Here is a 17717-nt window from a genome sequence, read left to right as displayed (position 1 = left end):
ATAAATCCTCATGGAGACCAAAGTAAAGAATACCTGTTTTATGTAATTTGCCCTTTTAATATGTATGTATTCTATTTTTTCTTCTTTTTAAAATTATAGTTTGTGCATTTGTTTTCAATATGTGTGTAACCATATCATTTAAAGAAATTAATTTACCTTTATCGTGTGTATATTTTCTGTTCCTTTGAAATGCTTATCTTAATCCAGTGATGATAATGTCTCACAATTTGAAAAAATGGTTCTCTACATTGGGTCTGTATCTTTTAGTAACAAGGTCTCATATCCTTCATCAGATGTTTCCAGAAAGTATGTTGAATAAGAGTGCTCTCTAGAGGAACCTCAGAGGATGGTTATGCGGTCTATCCCAGATGAAATGACATGTTAAAAATTAGGATAAGGAGCACTTGTGAAGATTTTTATAATTATGCTTAGTCTCTTAGTAATCAGTTTCTGTTTGATCTGGGAGTATAGTTGGCAGGATTTTAACGTAATTTTAACCATTGAACACACACACATGCCAGTGTTGACTATGATGTCTGTGGACATGCTGCAGTAAATAAGTGGAATTGTATCTTATCACAGGGATTAGGTTTTTAAGGTCAATTGTGAGAAAACAATAATGTGTTATTGCTACTTCTGTTTGCTGTTTTCTTTTCAGTTGGGCACCATTTGAAATCGTTGTGTTGCTGCATACTATACATGAAAAATGTGTGTTTAAACACTAGACTCAGTTCTGCATCTTCAGCTGACCTCACTCTAAGAGCAGCTCAGGAACTGAGACTGAATGAGAACAGCTAATTGAATTATCATCTCTTATTTTACCCAAGGGCATTTTTTACTGAGTGAAATAATTGAAGGAATCGACTACACTGTTTAAATTACTTTTTTCCCTTTTTTGCAATTCACACGTATTTAATATATATAAGGTTCATATTTATATGACACAGTTTTGTGTAATACAAGTATAGATAGGAATAATTTGCTGCTAAAATAACTTGATTGTGATGACTAATGTTCTGAGGATTTGGACAAATTTAAATTATAGATGTTTTAACTTCAAAAAAGCATAAAAATACAGATTTTTGGAAAAGATAAATTGAAAAGGTTATTCTTTTCATGATAAAAAGATTCACCCTGGAGTTCCCGTCATGGCTCAGTGGTTAACGAATCTGACTAGGAACCATGAGGTTGCGGATTCGATCCCTGGCCTTGCTCAGTGGGTGAAGGATCCGGCATTGCCGTGAGCTGTGGTGTAGGTTGCAGATGCGGCTCGGATCCCATGTTGCTGTGGCTCTGGTGTAGGCTGGCAGCTACAGCTCCAGTTGGACCCCTAGCCTGGGAACCTCCATATGCCACAGGAGCGGCCCAAGAAATGGCAAAAAGAAAAAAAAAAAAGGGGATTCACCCTGGTGTTTTATTGTTTTAACTAGTTTGTCAGTCACAACATTTAGACTTTTATATAAGTTAAATACATCTTTTTTTCAGAGGTACATTTTATCTTGCTGTCTTCCCATCCTAACTTGCTTATATTAGTCTTCTTAATGCCCCCCCCCCTTTTTTTTATCTTTTGCCATTTCTCGGGCTGCTCCAGTGGCACATGGAGGTTCCCAGACTACGGGTCAAATCGGAGCTGTAGCTACCGGCCTATGCCAGAGCCACAGCAGCGCGGGATCCGAGTCGCGTCTGCAACCTACACCACAGCTCACAGCAATGCCGGATCTTTAACCCTCTGAGCAAGGCCAGGGATCAAACCCACAACCTCATGGTTCCTAGTCAGATTCGTTAACCACTGAGCCACGATGGGAACTCCTTAATGCCCTTTTGATAACTTGTACTAAAATAAGTTTTGTCCTGTCTAAAATACATTGAAGTCCTACTTTTAAAAAACTTGTAAGTGATATGCTCTATAATAAACAATATTTGTATAATGCCAAAAGTCACTCAAAGTCCCTGACTCATTTTTCATTATTTTCCTGTTAATCTTCTGTTTCTTTGAAACATACTATGTAATTAGCTTCTTTAAGCAGAAGCATTGATTGGTAAGGATTTAGGTTCTTGAAACAGACCTTTAAAAGAATTCATTACCAGGAGTTCCCATTGTGGCTCCACGGATTAAGAAGCTGACTAGTGGCTATGAGGATACAGGTTTGATCCCTGGCCTTACTTAGTAGGCCAGTAGATCCAGTGTTGCCACAAGCTGCGGTGTAGGTAGCAGGTGCAGCTGGGACCTGGTGTTCTGTGGCTGTGGCATAGGCCGGCAGCTGCAGCTCCGATTCAGCCCCTAGCCTGGGAACTTCATATGCCATAAAAAGAAAGGAAAAAAAAAGAAAAGAATTCATTTCCAATATTCCTTATGAGTCATACTAGCAGCACCTACATTGGCTTGGGTTGTTTTATTTTATTGAAAAGTCTATAAATATAACCAACTGTGAAGGAAAATATATGGAGTTGGGGAATGCATGCATAACTACCATCCTAACATGATTGTTTTCATTTTTATATTTTTTAAAAATTATTTTTCTAAACACAAGCCTGTTTTACTTAATTTAGTCATGTTTTTTAGCTTGTACTGTACATTTTTCCTTATTTTCACAATTTAAAATTTTTAAATGTACACATATTTCATTTTGTGTTCTAATTTGCTAACTATTCCTGTTACTAAACCTTTGAATTGTTTTCAGAGTATTGTAGCTTGTTACTAAAGATACCTAGCATACATATAAACATTTATTTATAGAGTTCTCACTGTGGTGCAGTGAGTTAAGAATTTAGCTGCAGTAGCTCGGGTTACTGCAGAAGAACAGGTTTGATCCCCACCTGGTAGAGTGGGTTAAAGGATCTGGCGTTGCCACAGCTGCAATGTAAGTCACAGCTGCAGCTCAGATTCCATATGCCGAGAGTGCAGCCATAAAGTTTTTTTTTTGTCTTTTTTCTTTTTAGGGCCGCACACTCAGCATATGGAAGTTCCCAGGCTAGGAGTCAAATTCAGAGGTGCAGTCGCCTGCCTACACCACAGCCACAACATCCGCAACCAGCCGCAGCCAGATCTAAGATGCATCTGTGACTTGCACTGCAGTTTGCAGCAATGCCGGATCTGTAACCCACTGGGCAAGGCCAGGGATCAAACCCCCATCCTCATGGATACTAGTCGGGTTCTTACCCACTGAGCCACAACTCCCAGCCATAAATTTTTTTCAAAAAATTGTTTATATACATGTATTCAAATAGTATATACTTAATAATATAATTGATAACCCAGTTTTTAAATTTTAATGAATTTTAGGGTCTAAATAGTAGAAACAATTCTGTAAGTGACATGTCAATCCAGGTTTTTAAAAAAGTAACATTTTATATTTGTAGTATCACATGGTAAAGATTTTGTATTTGTAATTACTATGTAATTAATTACTAGCATTCATTTTAACATATACTGCAAACTACGTGTGTGTTCTTTTTAAAAATTATATGTTTCTTACTGATACAGATGGCTTAAGCAAAATCAGACTAAACTACAGTGATGAATCAGGTGAAGGTAGTAAAATGCTTGAAGATGAACTCATCGACTTCTCAGAAGATCAGGACAACGAGGTAAAACCTAAGGCTAGGCCAAAAGTTCTAGTACTTTATCTGATTGCAAGTTTTTCTAGGAGTCCTTAGGCACCTCCTTCAACACACCTTCTGGATTTGGGTCTCAGCTCAAAACACAAATTCAGTTTTCAATCCAGAAGTTGCCAGAATAAACATATTAGTGCTTTTATTTTTCACTTTGGAGTTTGTTTTGTTTGCTCCTGTGGACTAAACTACTATTATCCAAGTAAAGTTAATTCTCCTACTCCAAATGCCTACCCAACCCCTACCACACCCCTTTCTCTTCCTCTTTTAAAGATTTATGGACCAAACTTACTTGGTTTTACTTAACATTCAGGAGGCAAATGTTTAAATTTTCACTTATGTGGTACACAAGCACAGCAAAATTGTATTTATTTTTTCCATTTTTCAAGTGATTTTTCTTACATCGAATTTAGTGTATATGTGCCATGGCAGGAACAGATAAAATTTTGTTAAAATAGGTCAGTTCTAATATTTCCTTACAGTCTCACTTGTCTAATAAATTTTATTGAGACCAAAAATAAAGTATATTTTTGAAAATATTTTATAACTTAAGTTAAACAGGGATTTATATATAGAGAAAAGCTTAAACTATTCTTTAACTCACTCTGATCTTTCCTTAGTTGTTAGGACAAATTGTATACCTGGTAGTAAATTTAGATGACTTTGTACTACACCATTTTTCTTTTTTCCTTAGTTCTCTTTTGAACAAAAACCATTTTTGGTGATATCCCTTGGTCTACAGTGTGTAGCTATGAAATACAGTTTTTCTCTTTAATGTACGCAGACACGTATTTGGGTGTTTATAATAAGGTTTGAGTAATAAGGTTGCAGGTTTATAATCACTTATGTTCCTTCTGTCATAGCTGTTACGTGAACTGATTAATTTAATTGTACATTATTATTATTATTCCTATGTGGATTATTTCATTCTTAAGATTACCAGAAGCTTTCCAAAGAACAAAAAAAAAAAAAAAAAGCCTTGTTGTGTATTCAAGGTAATCTGTAGAATCAGACACAATATCATAAAGTTGTCTTCTCTCAAGTGGATAAGTGCTTTTGTCAAGTAAAGTGTTTCCCAAAACCCTTTAAATGTTTCTGATATGAAAAAAAATTTGTGTGAAAGAATAATAAATATGTCATTCATGTCCTGTTGTGAACAGTTGTCTTAGCCAACAAACTAAATTTTTGTGAAAATACCTAAAATTAGAGCCACAATATTTGACATGAGAAGAATCAGTCATAATATATTTAGTCTTTAAAAATTTAGATTGAGTAAATCAGATGTAACAATTTTTCGTAGATCTAATTGATAGTTTCTTTTCATTAAAATGCCATTGTTTTGGCATTAGGTAATTGGAATCAAGTGACATAGCACATTTCCTAATGTCTGATCATCTAAATACAGAAAAATTGTGTACATATTTATTCCAAAGGTTTTTGTCCTCAGAAATGCTATTAGATTGTATGTTTTCAATACTAATAAGCTGTCTTTTACAGGATGACAGCAGTGATGATGGGTTCCTTGCTGATGACAACTGCAATTCAGAAATAGGACAGTGGCATTTGAAGCCTACAATTTGTAAACAGTAAGCATTTATCATATATCTTGCAAACTACATGATAATTTCTAGTCACATACCCCCCTAGAATAAAACACTAACTGTACTATTTTAATTTAAACTAGTACCTAAACAAAAGTCACAGAGGCTCTTGGGATCCATTAGGAAAATTGGGTCATCATAATCTATGTCCGGGGATGGAGTTGGGGTGAATGGAAATTGTTCTGGTTCTCTGTTTGCCCATTTTCTGTGTGTGTGTGTCGGGGTGCGGAGGGAGTTGTACGTATACATGTGCTTAGAAAACCACTGTTCCAGAGTTCCCATCATGGCGCAGTGGAAATGAATCCGACTAGGAACCATGAGGTTGCGGGTTCGATCCCTGGCCTCGCTCAGTGGGTTAAGGATCTGGCATTGCTGTGAAATGTGGTGTAGGTCACAGACACAACTTGGATCTGGCTTTGCTGTGGCTGTGGTATAGGCCAGCAGCTACTGCTCCAGTTAGACCCCTAGCCAGGGAACCTCCATATGCCTCGGGTACAGCCCTTAAAAGACAAAAAAAGACAAAAAAAAATCCGCTGTTCATTTTGGATATATAGTGGCTTGGAGCAGGAAGGGACCAAGAACTGTCATTAAAATTCACATCAGGAGTTCCCATTGCAGCTCACTGGAAATGAGTCCAACTAGCACCCATGAGGACACGCAGGTTCATTCCTCTCTCAACGAGTTAAGGATCTGGTGTTGCCATGAGCTGTGGAGTAGGTCACAGATGTGGCTCACATCCTGTGTGGCTATGGCTGTGGCATAGGCCAGCAGCTACAGCTCTGACTCAACCCCTAGCCTGGGAACCTCCTTATGCTGTTGGCGGGGCCCTGAAAAAAAAAATGAAATTCACATCAGTAACATGGAACTTCGAGGTGGCACTGAATGCACAGCTCCTGTGTGAGGGCTGTGGTGACTCGGGCAGTCCTTAGGGACATGTTCCAGACGGGCACCCCAACCGAGAGGGGGTCTGGTTCTCAGAAATGCATGTCCCAGGGCTCTCCAGGGTCTCCAGGCTTCTGAAGTGATGCAGTATAATATAGTTCTAGATGTGTGGCTTTTTGTAGGAAATCTTGTCTGAAATTCCATTAATAGCATTTGAAAAGCGAACTTCATTTATAAAGGAAAATACAGAGACCTAGAGCAGTTAAAAGAGTTTCTCCAAATCCCATAAATTTTAGCCAGGAAGAATGTAAATCTTTAAACATTTTGGAATTCTTGTACTACATTAGACTTCCTCACTTAGAACAAAATTTTGAGAGTTACATATATTGAGTGCTCTCTCAAGTGGAATCTTGCCCAGAACATTGGATCCTAAACTCTTATGTGATGATCACTTGTTTTGTTATCTAGAATAGATTTAGTTAAAAACCGTATTATTTTTCTTCTAACTTGGCATGATCTCACTTTTAGCAGGTTATAATATGGGGATGTTCAAATTTTCAGAATTTTTTTGACTTTCTACTAAAGTTTGAAGTATTTTTAGGAACTAACTGTGGAGCTACAGTAAAATGTCTTCATTTCTTAGATATGGTTAAGTTAATATTCCATTATTTAGCATTCAATAAACCACAGATAGTTAACTGAGTATTATTAGGGTGTTTGCTTAAAAGGTTTATTCCCCCCTCCCCCCCCCCCCAAGTTTTACTGAATATACAAAGGAAATTTTAAAAATTTTAAATTTTATTGTTAATGTACCTTTAAACATTGTAAAGTATTAATAATTGGTCATTCCTGCCCTACAGACCTTGTATCCTACTGATGGACTCACTCAGAGGCCCTTCTCGGTCAAATGTTGTAAAAATTCTAAGAGAGTAAGTTCAAAACTCTACCTATACTTTCAATTCTGGTGGGGATGAGGAACTGTGTATATTTAAATGTATGTATATATTCTTACTATATACACATCATTGCAGGTATTTAGAGGTGGAATGGGAAGTTAAAAAAGGAAGCAAAAGAAGTTTTTCCAAAGATGTTATGAAAGGCTCTAACCCAAAAGTACCCCAGCAAAACAATTTCAGTGATTGTGGTGTGTATGTATTGCAGTATGTAGAGAGCTTTTTCGAGGTGGGTTTCAGTTTGTTGGATCTCATTTGATAAAATGATGTGTTTGACCTTATGTTAGTATAAAAAATACAATAAGCAAATATTTTGAAGAGACTGAAAACTACCTTTTCAAAAACTCTTAAATTGGAGACCTTTGAAGGCATGAAAAAGACTTTATACAGCATCAAATCCAGCACTTGTTGACCTCCTTGCTCCTCACTGATAGGCTCTTCATCTCTACTGACTCTCTCCACCCTAAGAAATCTCTCCCATGGTTCAGACTGTCTCTTTTATTCTCTTTTCTCCCCTTCACAGATACAGTTCTGGACAAGTATTTATATTGACTCTCTTCATTTCCACAAATCCTCCTTGTTTCTCGAATCTCTGTAATCTGGCTTTACTCTCACTCTTAAATTGAAATTGTTCCTGACCTCCCAGCCCCGTTCCTTCCTCATGATACCCTCTTCCTTTGACTTCAGAGGAACGTACTACACACACACCCCTCTTGGATATTCTTTACAGTTACCCTGACTCCTTCCTCTTCTTCACCCACCACCCATTATACCATAGTCCTGTGATTCCATCATGTAGCATCAGATATGTTCAGTGCTTTACCCCTGCACCAGCCACCTCCTGAGGGGCCAGTATACTAGCATCGCTTTCCAAACTGTACAAGCTCTAGGCCACTTGCCTTGAGTTTTTCACACAGTTGTTTTCCTAAAACCCAAAATATAATCATGTTACTTTTCTGCTTCAAATCTTATAGTGGCTTCCTGTTACTCTTGAGTTAAAGATTAGAATCCTTCACATCGGGAGTTCCCATCATGGCTCAGAGGTTAATGAATCCGACTAGGAACCATGAGGTTGCGGGTTCGATCCCTGGCCTCAATCAGTGGGTTAAGGATCCAGCGTTGCCGTGAGCTGTGGTGTAGGTCGCAGATGCGGCTCGGATCCCGCGTTGCTGTGGCTGTGGTGTAGGCCAGTGACTATAGCTCCAATTAGCCCCCTAGCTTGGGAACCTCCATATGCCGAGGGAGCGGCCCTAGAAAAGGCAAAAAGACCAAAAAAAAAAAAAAAAAAAAGAATCCTTCACCAGGCCTGCATGATCTCATCCCAGTTTCTAGCTGTGTTTCTACCATCCTTACTCTAGCCTTCTATGTGTCAGCTGCCTGAATGTCATTCAGCTCTTCATACTATGTCCTGTTCTCTCTTCTTTCCAGACCTTAACACATATTTCCTTACCTGGAATACTCTTCCCTGTTCCTTCCATCATTTCTTATTTGGCCAACTGCTGCTCATTCACCAGGTCTTAGCATAAACATCACTTCTCAGAATTGTGTTAAACCCTCAGATATGTATTCCCATACAGGACTTTCTGATTGTCCTGTCTTAATACTTGTCATACTCATTATTTTAATTGTTGAATCATCTGTCTGTCTAGACTGAGGTCAGCAAACCTTTTCATAAAGGGTCAGGTAGTAAATATTTTAGGATCTGCAGCCATATGGTCTCTACTCACTTCTGCTCTTGTGGCATGAAAACATCCACAGACAGCATGTAGAGGAATTACTGTGGTTGTGTTCCAATAAGGCTTCATTTACAAAAACAGGCAATAGGCAGAATTTGGCCTACTGGCTGTAGTTTGCTGACCATTGATCTAGAGTATAAGATCTGTAGGCAAAAACTGTCTTATATCTTCAGTGCCTAGCACAATGCCTGGCAGGGAATAGATGATGAGTAAATACTTATTAAACTTTTTTTTTTTTTTTTCAACTCTGGAATACTGTTGTGATTGAAACTATTATTCCTCATAATGTTCTAATGTGTATGTAATATTTTTATTTTCAGAATCCAATTCTCAATTTTGAACTACCTATGAATTTGGCAAATTGGTTTCCTCCTCCAAGAATGAGAACAAAAAGAGAAGAAATCCGAAACATAATTCTGAAGCTTCAGGAAGATCAGAGCAAAGAGAAAAAGAAGCATAAGGACACTTACTCAACAGAACCATCTTCAGGCGAAGGAGCAGAACACTATGTCAGTAGCATCTCAGATTGACCACTGCCACTGCTTGTCAGTATTCCTTCAGAAACCGAGTGACTTTCAACTTTGGGTATAGACAGTAAAGAACTGAAGTGCTCCCTACTCAGAGTGATTTGAAAATGTTAATCCTTGTATAAATGTCATATAATTAATTTCCAATGGAGTATGTTTTAAGTGAAAGTCTGTAAATATGTTAATGAGGCCAATTTTTCCAGCATTTATAATTATTTTTTTCACTTGTTAGGAAGCTTTTGTTATGTATTTTCTGTTAATAGTACTTAAAACTGCAACTTCTAAACACAAAATAAATAAAAAAATATTTATAGGAGGAAATGATTAATTTGATATTCTTTAGTGAAATTATATTGAATTCTTCAGTGGGTGTGAAATACTTCATGGGAATATTCGAGTGTTTATGATAATCTTTTACCTTTACATTTGTTCTAAAATGACTTGAAATGTGAAAATAAGGTTGAATTGAAGGCATTTTAAACAAGATATCTTCATATGCTTGTATAGCAGGCAAACATAACAGCTTTTTAATTTGTACATTCCCATATAGAGAACTTAGGCCCCCAAATGTAATAAATATTTAAAGTTTTACAGTATTTAATAAACAGTATTTAGAGCAATTCAAAGAAAAATAACTTTGAATTATACTACTAAATAACTATACTTTATTGTACATTATTGTCAAGTACATTTCTAAAGATGTCAAAGACTCAGGTTAAAACTATTTTGGTAAGTACAGCTTGAATTTCAAATATCCCATGTTACCTTTCTGTATTATAGCTTAAAGTATCTACAATCTGTGTGATATAGTTAATTGATAAACATTTTTAACCTGTGAACACAGGAATTTAAATAGGAATTTACTATTTTTTGTAATGACTTTCACTATTTTTTCATTGCTCATTTTGTTCTTGTTATTTTGATAAAGTATCAGACTTTCTGCGCCTGAGTTTTTTAGTGTAAATTATTTTTACATGTAAAAGTACTGTTTTTAATCAGTTGCATAATGCATAAAAAATCTGCCCTTTTTTTCCTTTAAAAATACTAAAATATGATGGTGTGGTGACAAATTTACAGCTCTCATAGGGATCTTCCCTAGATCTGCCGAAACTATTATTTTCAAATGAAATGTTACACATTTCTTTCAAATTAACTTTGAGACCTGAAATTATATATGTTAAAGTCACTTTTTTTGTTAAATAATTTAAAGTGCACATATAAGAAACGTAGTTGAGAATAAAAGGAAGACCATTTTTTAATCAGCAGTTACTTTATTTTTAATCTGGCCATTGGTAACCAACGTCTTAGGCTATTTTCTTGGATTTAATAAAGTCCATGGATGTGTTTGCATGGGTTTAGAGATGTTGTTACCAATAACCAAAGAACTGTTTAGACACACTCACTAAGGGAAGCACAGGGACATGACCATGAGTGGTATTGCTTTTGGATTTGCTACTTTGGACTACCTTAACTTTTTTTATTTACGAGTGCATTATTTCTTTTTTAGGAATACCCCAGAGCTCCTAACCCAGATATGAAAAAACAAGAGTTTAATTTTATTATGTATTGAATATGAACCAAAACTTGGAATTGTTTTTTCAAACCTGATAAGCAGAATTGGCATATTTAATTTTTTTACTATACTCTATTTTGTCAGTATTTGAAAGTACTGAAAAAAAATTCTAAAATACTTGTTTCGGTTTCTAATCGTTACATTTTGCACTCTTAATTTTTGATGAGATACAAAGATAACCTGTCCTTTGGGCCAATTCAGTCACATTTTGACATTAGAACTAGGTATGTCTGACAACTTTCTAGAAGCAGAGGATCCAGCTATTCGATCATATTTCTCCTACCCCATGTAAAATTCTATTTTTAAAAGTTAGGCTAAGAACTTTGCAATATATATGTGTAACTTTGGATATGTGGATATATGCACGTGTGTGTATGTGTGTGTGTGTGTGTGTGTGTGTGTGTGTGTGTCTTCAGAGACGGTTAGGTTGAGTTCCAAAACTAGACTTGAGAATCTCTGGTGTGTATGCACATTTGCTTGATAATTGTGTACTCTGGCATGTCTATATATAGTTTACAGGGGGTATCAACCTTTTAAAATGTATTATTAGTACTCAGAAGTTGTGAAACAGAATTTTAAAGCTTAGAAGTTTGTACTAGATGCTGAAACTGCATGACGAGTATCTAGTGTCTTAACTAATTAGATAGATCTGTTGTATTTGTTTTCTTGTTGGATAGAATAACAGTTAATCATTTTTAGAAGAGTTTTAGATTACTTGCCATAAAATTTTTATGTGTCTTAGCTCTTGGTAGTTTAGGAGCAAAGGTGGCATTTAACTAGCCCTTTTCCTTTGACGTTGCTAAGGCATCTGAAAACTTAATGGTATTATTTCAAGTTCACATAAACCTAAAGCAGTTAAGCATAGTAACCTGTGCTTAAAACAGTTAGTTAAATATAGGAGGTTTTATTTGAAAAGATAAAATGATTATCTAAATTATATCTTGTTTTTAAGTGACAAAAGTGAATTCAGTATTTTTTCCTTTAAAAAACTATGATCTCTAAAGACTATAAGATATAAAAAGAATAACAGTTTTAATTTCCCAGAAATTAAAAGTTGTACTTAAAAGTCTCAGACAATTTCATGAACAGGAGTAATAAAGAATATATTTTAATATATAATATATAATCAAGAGCTCCTGAGAGGTAGCGTTAGAAAGGATAACTTGTTAGAATAAAAAGAATCCTCACCTTAAGAGATGAGGTAATGGGGAGCCGAACATCTAGAAGAGGCATAGATACCAAGGGTGCCCTGTAGGTTGCTTTGAGGACAAAGGAGAAGGAGGAGATTACTGGGAGCCAGGGGAGGTGAGGGGATGGTACTACGGACTGTCCAGCCAGGTCATTATAAACAGGTAGTTTGCCAGTAGGACAACTGAATTCTCATAAGCAAGACCAGATCGTATTGGGAAATGAAATCTATTAAAGAGTGTTCTGAAATACTCCAGCAAGACTTTCTGGTAGTTTTCCTACTCCCAAGAAGAAGAAGAAAAGTTACAAAAACTGCTTTTTGAAACTTAAATTTAACCACAGAGGAAGAATTGGTTGATCAAGCAGAAGAAATGTATATCTTGGGGAAATAGTTCTACCATCTTAATTCTGAGAGGCCAGGTCAAGGAGTAATGGTAGAGTGTCTAAACTGCTGTCAGGGAAATCAGGGTGCAGTGTTACTCAGAGGAAAATACCAGAGACCTGTGGCCTGACACAGAAAAAAATGTTGAAAGCTTAGAGTTCTTTACTGTCTATCATAGATAACAGTTGTTACTTACTGCAAAAGATTACAGTGAGGAACATAAGATCCAAAACAATTTTTCTAGAAATGTGTCTGGGGGAGTTTTCAGAATATGTATACCTAGGGTCTTCATGCCAGTGGTGGGAAGTATTTCCAGGTAATTCCTCAACTAATTTTCCCACTGACTTAAAAGGATCAGCATATGTCCCTGACAGTTATCGAGTTTCTGGCCCCAAAAGTAGTAAGTCTTGTTTGCGTTTTCTTCTCTCAAATGCTTTAAATATACCACTTTACTCCCATCCCTCAAATTCTCATTAAGAATTTGATGGCAAAGTTATCACTGTTACTAAGCCTTGAAGAATTATAAAGAAAAAAATATAAGGTACACAAAGTTTGGATACTGCCAGATACCTTGTTTTTCAAAAGGCAAAAAGTAGATTCTGCAAAGTATAAGATACAATAACTCGATAAAATTCTAAAATGAATTTATTAGATGGATGCCTTGTGCACTCATAGGGGTCACCGGGAGTTATAGGACCACTATAACCAAGGTGGTTTTCTGTTTTTACTAGGATTCCGAACTTGTCAATCTGTAGAATGCAGCCAGACTAGCAATTCTCAATCTGTTTGCTGACTCTGTTTTTGCAAAATATGTTCTGTGGTCAAGTAAGTTTGGAAAAAATTTAAACCAAATTAAGCAGGTTTCCTGGAGCTTTTAATATGATAATATGCAGAGATTAAACAAGGAAAATATAAAGCACAGTATATTAAATACAGAATGTGGCCATATCCTCCACTTCTCCTTTCTCTAAACTTGCCTGTAAATAGGTACCCATCAGAAGACTATTTGGGGTGTTTGTTAACTGAATTTTATGGGAAGATACTTTGAAACTTATCTGAGACTGGTTATTTTTTTTACATCCTATTTTACTAATAGTCGAGAATATGATGTGGAAACTTAGAAATAAATGACTAGTATCTTGGGGAAATGGAGTTTCATGAGAATCACTCTTTTATAACCATTGTAGTGAAAAAATTACAAACCTACTTCTTGTATACAAGTGGATTCTCCTAGAAAAAAACACATTTTATGAAACTAGTTTTTGTAAGGTCATCAAATCCCCTAAACTCATACACGAGTAGAAATTGTGTAAAAATATGAAAGTGAACTGAAAGATTATATGGAGGCTTTTTCTTTCTGTTTATATCTGAACCACTTAATCGCTAGATTACACCTCCCCTGACTTCCACTTCATCAGCCTTTGCTTTAGAATTAAATTGAAAGACAAACTTTATAAGCACTTTTTTCCTTCTGAAGAAAACTGCAAGGAAGTACTCTTTACTTAATATACTGTCAATATTTTTAATCCTTCAAATAACTGAAAACAAGTTGTTTAATTAAGCCTGTTATTTAACTACGTCTTTTGTCTTTTTAGGGCAACACCCTAGCATATGGAGGTTCCCAGGCTAGGAGTCTTGGAGCTGTAGCTGCTGGCCTATACCACAGCCACAGCAATGCCAGATCTGAGCTGTGTCTGCAACCTACACCACAGTTCACGGCAACGCCGGATCCTTAACCCACTGAGCGAGGCCAAGGATCTAACCTGCAACCTCATGGTTACTAGTTGGATTAGTTTTTGCTGTGCCACGACGGGAACTCCCAAAACTTAACTACTATCTATTGTTAGCTTTATACATGACTGCAGAGGACTTGATCCAAAACAAATTAGATGAGAAATTAATCCTTAAATATTGAATAAATGTTCTGAGCACCTACTTTATACTGGGTTTTGGGGATTTAACACAATGAGCCAAACATCTCTCATGAAGATCCCTCATGAACCTTCTTCCTACAATGGAAAGACAACAGATGATCAGCCTCACAAATTAAATAAGCGCCATGCAGAAAAAGCATGAATCATCAGAAGGCAATAGAACCTAATCTGGGAAGGTTGGGGATGGTCATCCCTGAAGATGAGACGTTTGATCTACTGGCAGACATAAAGGGAACGAAGTCTGAGAAGGCAGAGAATAGCACTCGTAGGCTGTGCAAATGCCCTGAGATAGGGGGCTGTATAACCCATCCTCAATGATAATGGCCTCATTAAGTGTATACTATATGCCAAATGCTGTTCCAAGCTTTCTTTAGTGCATGAATTTTTTCTTTACAATGACTCTATGAGATTTGTACTGTTATTACTCCCAATTTACAGAAGAACAAACTGAGGTCCAAAGAAATAACTTTCCTCAGCAAGGCTAGGCATGTCTTACCTGAGAAAACTAACTGGCTAGATAAAAGATGATGAAAGTAAATGAGATGTCCATATTTTTTTTAGAGAGGCAATGGGGCTAAATCTTGATTATTATGGAAACTTGTTGTATAGGGGTTTTTTTGAACTGTTATCTTTTAGTATGTTTAAATATTTTCATAATTAAAATTAGAGTAGGCATATGTAACTGAAGCTTAGAGTAGGATGGAAAGGTGGACTGCGTCCTGATCATGCAGGGCCCTGAAGCCATGTTCAAGATTTTGGTCATTATCCTAAAATACTCCTGAAGCATTTCAGGCAAGGGAATAGCATGATACCATCCACTCTGAATCGTGAGATCACAATGGCAGTGGTGAAAGCCGAGGAGGGGGCAGGAAAGCATGAGTCTATGCTGTAGTAACCAAGGTCATGAATGACACAGGTGGCGCGTGCAGCATGCTTTGAGCACAAGAGTGCCGGAATAGTAAGATATGTGAAATGTGCCTCTTAGAAACATGCAGCAGAGACAGCAAAGGTGTTCTTTTGTCCCAGTCAAAATTTTGGGTTTTTTTCTTTATGAACAAGTGATTATCAGAGATACTTTAAGTAAAACATACAGCTGAGAAATGAACAGAAAATGACTAACCAAAGATGTTGACAGAAAATTGATTTTAAAAACAAAATTATTTTTAAAGCATGTGAAGCTGCCAAAGAAAAAGCATTAAAACTTTTAAAAACACCAGTGTTGTATATTTTAAATATAAACATAATAAAAAGAAAGTATAAAATGAGCAATCAACATTCCGTTGTCTTCGCATAAGTACTTTATCAAAGGCACATTAAAACAGTTACATTAGGTGGAATGCCTGATGTTTCCAAAGATGCTTCTTGGGGCAGCTGCCCAGAGCAACTGTAACCTACCTATATTTTGTATTACTTGCTCTTTTCTCAGTCTCCTTCTCTCACAACCAAATGGATTTAGGGCCAACACCAGATCTCAAGGATGTTCATTTGTAGAGATATGACATAGCAAATAAAAGAAAAAGACAATCAAATCTGATCCTTGGGATTTTATATTGTAAGAAAAAGATTTGCAAATTGAGGAGTTCCTGTTGTGGCACAGCAGTGATGAACCCAACTATCATCCATGAGGACGTGGGGTCAATCCCGGGCCTCACTTAGTGGGTTAAGGTTCTGGCATTGCTGTGGCTGTGGTGTAGGCCAGCGGCTACGGCCCCAATTCGACCCCTAGCCTGGGAACTTGTATATGCGACATGTGCAGCCCTTTAAAAAAAAAATTTGCAATTTCGTAGTGGCAGAGAGGATAGTGCATTAAAATGACTGCCTAGTTAAGTTACCTTATTTCTAAGTGGGACTTTGTAACATTTTAGCCTCTGAACTAAGGCTATATCTTACTGAGTAAGGAATGAGTTTGCGTCAGAATTACCTGCAAGCTTGATAAAGCATGTATTACTGGGCCGCATCCCCAATTTCTGCTTTAGGATTTTTTTAAAGAAGCCTACATATTTGCATTTCTAGCAATTCAGGCAAGACCACACTTTGGGAACCACTGATCTATTTCTTAACATTTTCAGCCAGGTACGTGAAAACCTCTTGATGCAGGTAAGACCAAGAGAGCACCAAGCATCAAAGCATCCTGGATTCAATGAAATACTGTATGAAATTATTTGGTGATATCTACTCAGTAATCCTTTATTTGTAATCACAAATGTGAGTAACTATGAAGCATGTGATCACAGCATACAGCTTTTTAAAAAAAATTGTTATGGTCTAGATTTATCTTTCCTTTATAGCCTCATTTAACAACTCTGTATGTATTCGTTTCTATTTTCCCCATAGCCTTATAATTTCTCTCTATAGTTAATATATGTATAAAGATGTATTAATTGTTTTTCTTATAAAAACTGGGATAATACAAACATTTTTAAGCATCTTTCTTTTGTCTCTCAGCAATATCTTATGAAAATCAACCCAAGCCATCTGGTTTAATCAAGGTCAAAGTAAATTATATGATGGACCACAAGTTAGCCGTTGCCTTAGTCTAGCAGCCCTAATAGGCTTGGTTATGCTATAGTAACAATTCCAAAATCTCCTCTCCAAATTTCTCTTTCTTTGGCTCTTCCATGTGTCCACAAGAGGACAAGGGAGTTCTCTTCCCTAGTTACTCAGCTACCCACGCTGGTGGAGCTTGCAGTGAATACAAGGCCACTGAGGAGGGAGACTAGTGAGCAGCACAAGGACTCAAACTTCTACCCAGAAGGGGCACAGCACCTGCACTCCCACAGCACTGGCCCAAGCTAGCGACACGACACTCCTCATTTCAAGAGAGACAAAGTTTACTCTTCATACTTCCATAGAGGAATCTTTTTAGCAGCTTAAGTGACTAGCACACTACTCACAGGCATTCCCTTTTTCTCCATGAGCATGCAGCCACGAGCATGTAATATGCTTCCTGAATTCATTTCTGTATACACTGATAGTTTTATTTCTTTGAAATAGATTTACAAATGTAAATCTTTTTTTTTCAAAGTGTGATGAACACATTGTAACTTTATTTTTTTATTACTCAATGAATTTAATACATTGATAGTTGTGCAATGATCATCACAATCCAGTTTTATAGGATTTCCATCCCACACCCCCAGCGCATCCCCCTCCCCCCAAACTGTCTCATTTGGAAACCATAAGTTTTTCAAAGTCTTTGAGTCAGTATCTGTTCTGCAAAGTTCATTCTGTCCTTTTTTCAGATTCCATATGTAAGTGATAGAATTTGATGTTGGTGTCTCATTGACTGCCCTTAGCATGTAGGTCCATCCACGTTGCTAAAAATGCTG

The 17717-nt window shown here is 36.6% G+C and overlaps 1 protein-coding gene across 6 annotated transcripts in view; it reads left to right on the top strand.

Annotated features, from left to right (window-relative positions):
* The window catches only part of SENP6 (SUMO specific peptidase 6), a 137996-nt gene extending 124394 nt beyond the window's left edge, over nt 1-13602 (top strand). For 5 of the 6 annotated variants that reach the window (XM_047763707.1, XM_047763697.1, XM_047763690.1 and 2 more), the window contains 5 exons: nt 3485-3588; nt 5110-5198; nt 6956-7024; nt 7127-7277; nt 9105-13602. In XM_047763707.1, the coding sequence (XP_047619663.1) occupies nt 3485-3588; nt 5110-5198; nt 6956-7024; nt 7127-7277; nt 9105-9314 (623 nt within the window). In that variant the 3' untranslated portion in view covers nt 9315-13602. The remainder of the gene's footprint in view (nt 1-3484; nt 3589-5109; nt 5199-6955; nt 7025-7126; nt 7278-9104) is intronic. The other variant, XM_047763714.1, reaches the window with a different exon arrangement.
* The last annotated feature ends 4115 nt before the right edge of the window (nt 13603-17717 follow it).

Source organism: Phacochoerus africanus, chromosome 2 (assembly GCF_016906955.1).
Source record: "Phacochoerus africanus isolate WHEZ1 chromosome 2, ROS_Pafr_v1, whole genome shotgun sequence".
Lineage (NCBI taxonomy): Eukaryota > Metazoa > Chordata > Mammalia > Artiodactyla > Suidae > Phacochoerus > Phacochoerus africanus.
Note: the sequence above shows the minus strand (reverse complement) of the source record. Positions and strands in the feature narration are given on the sequence as shown.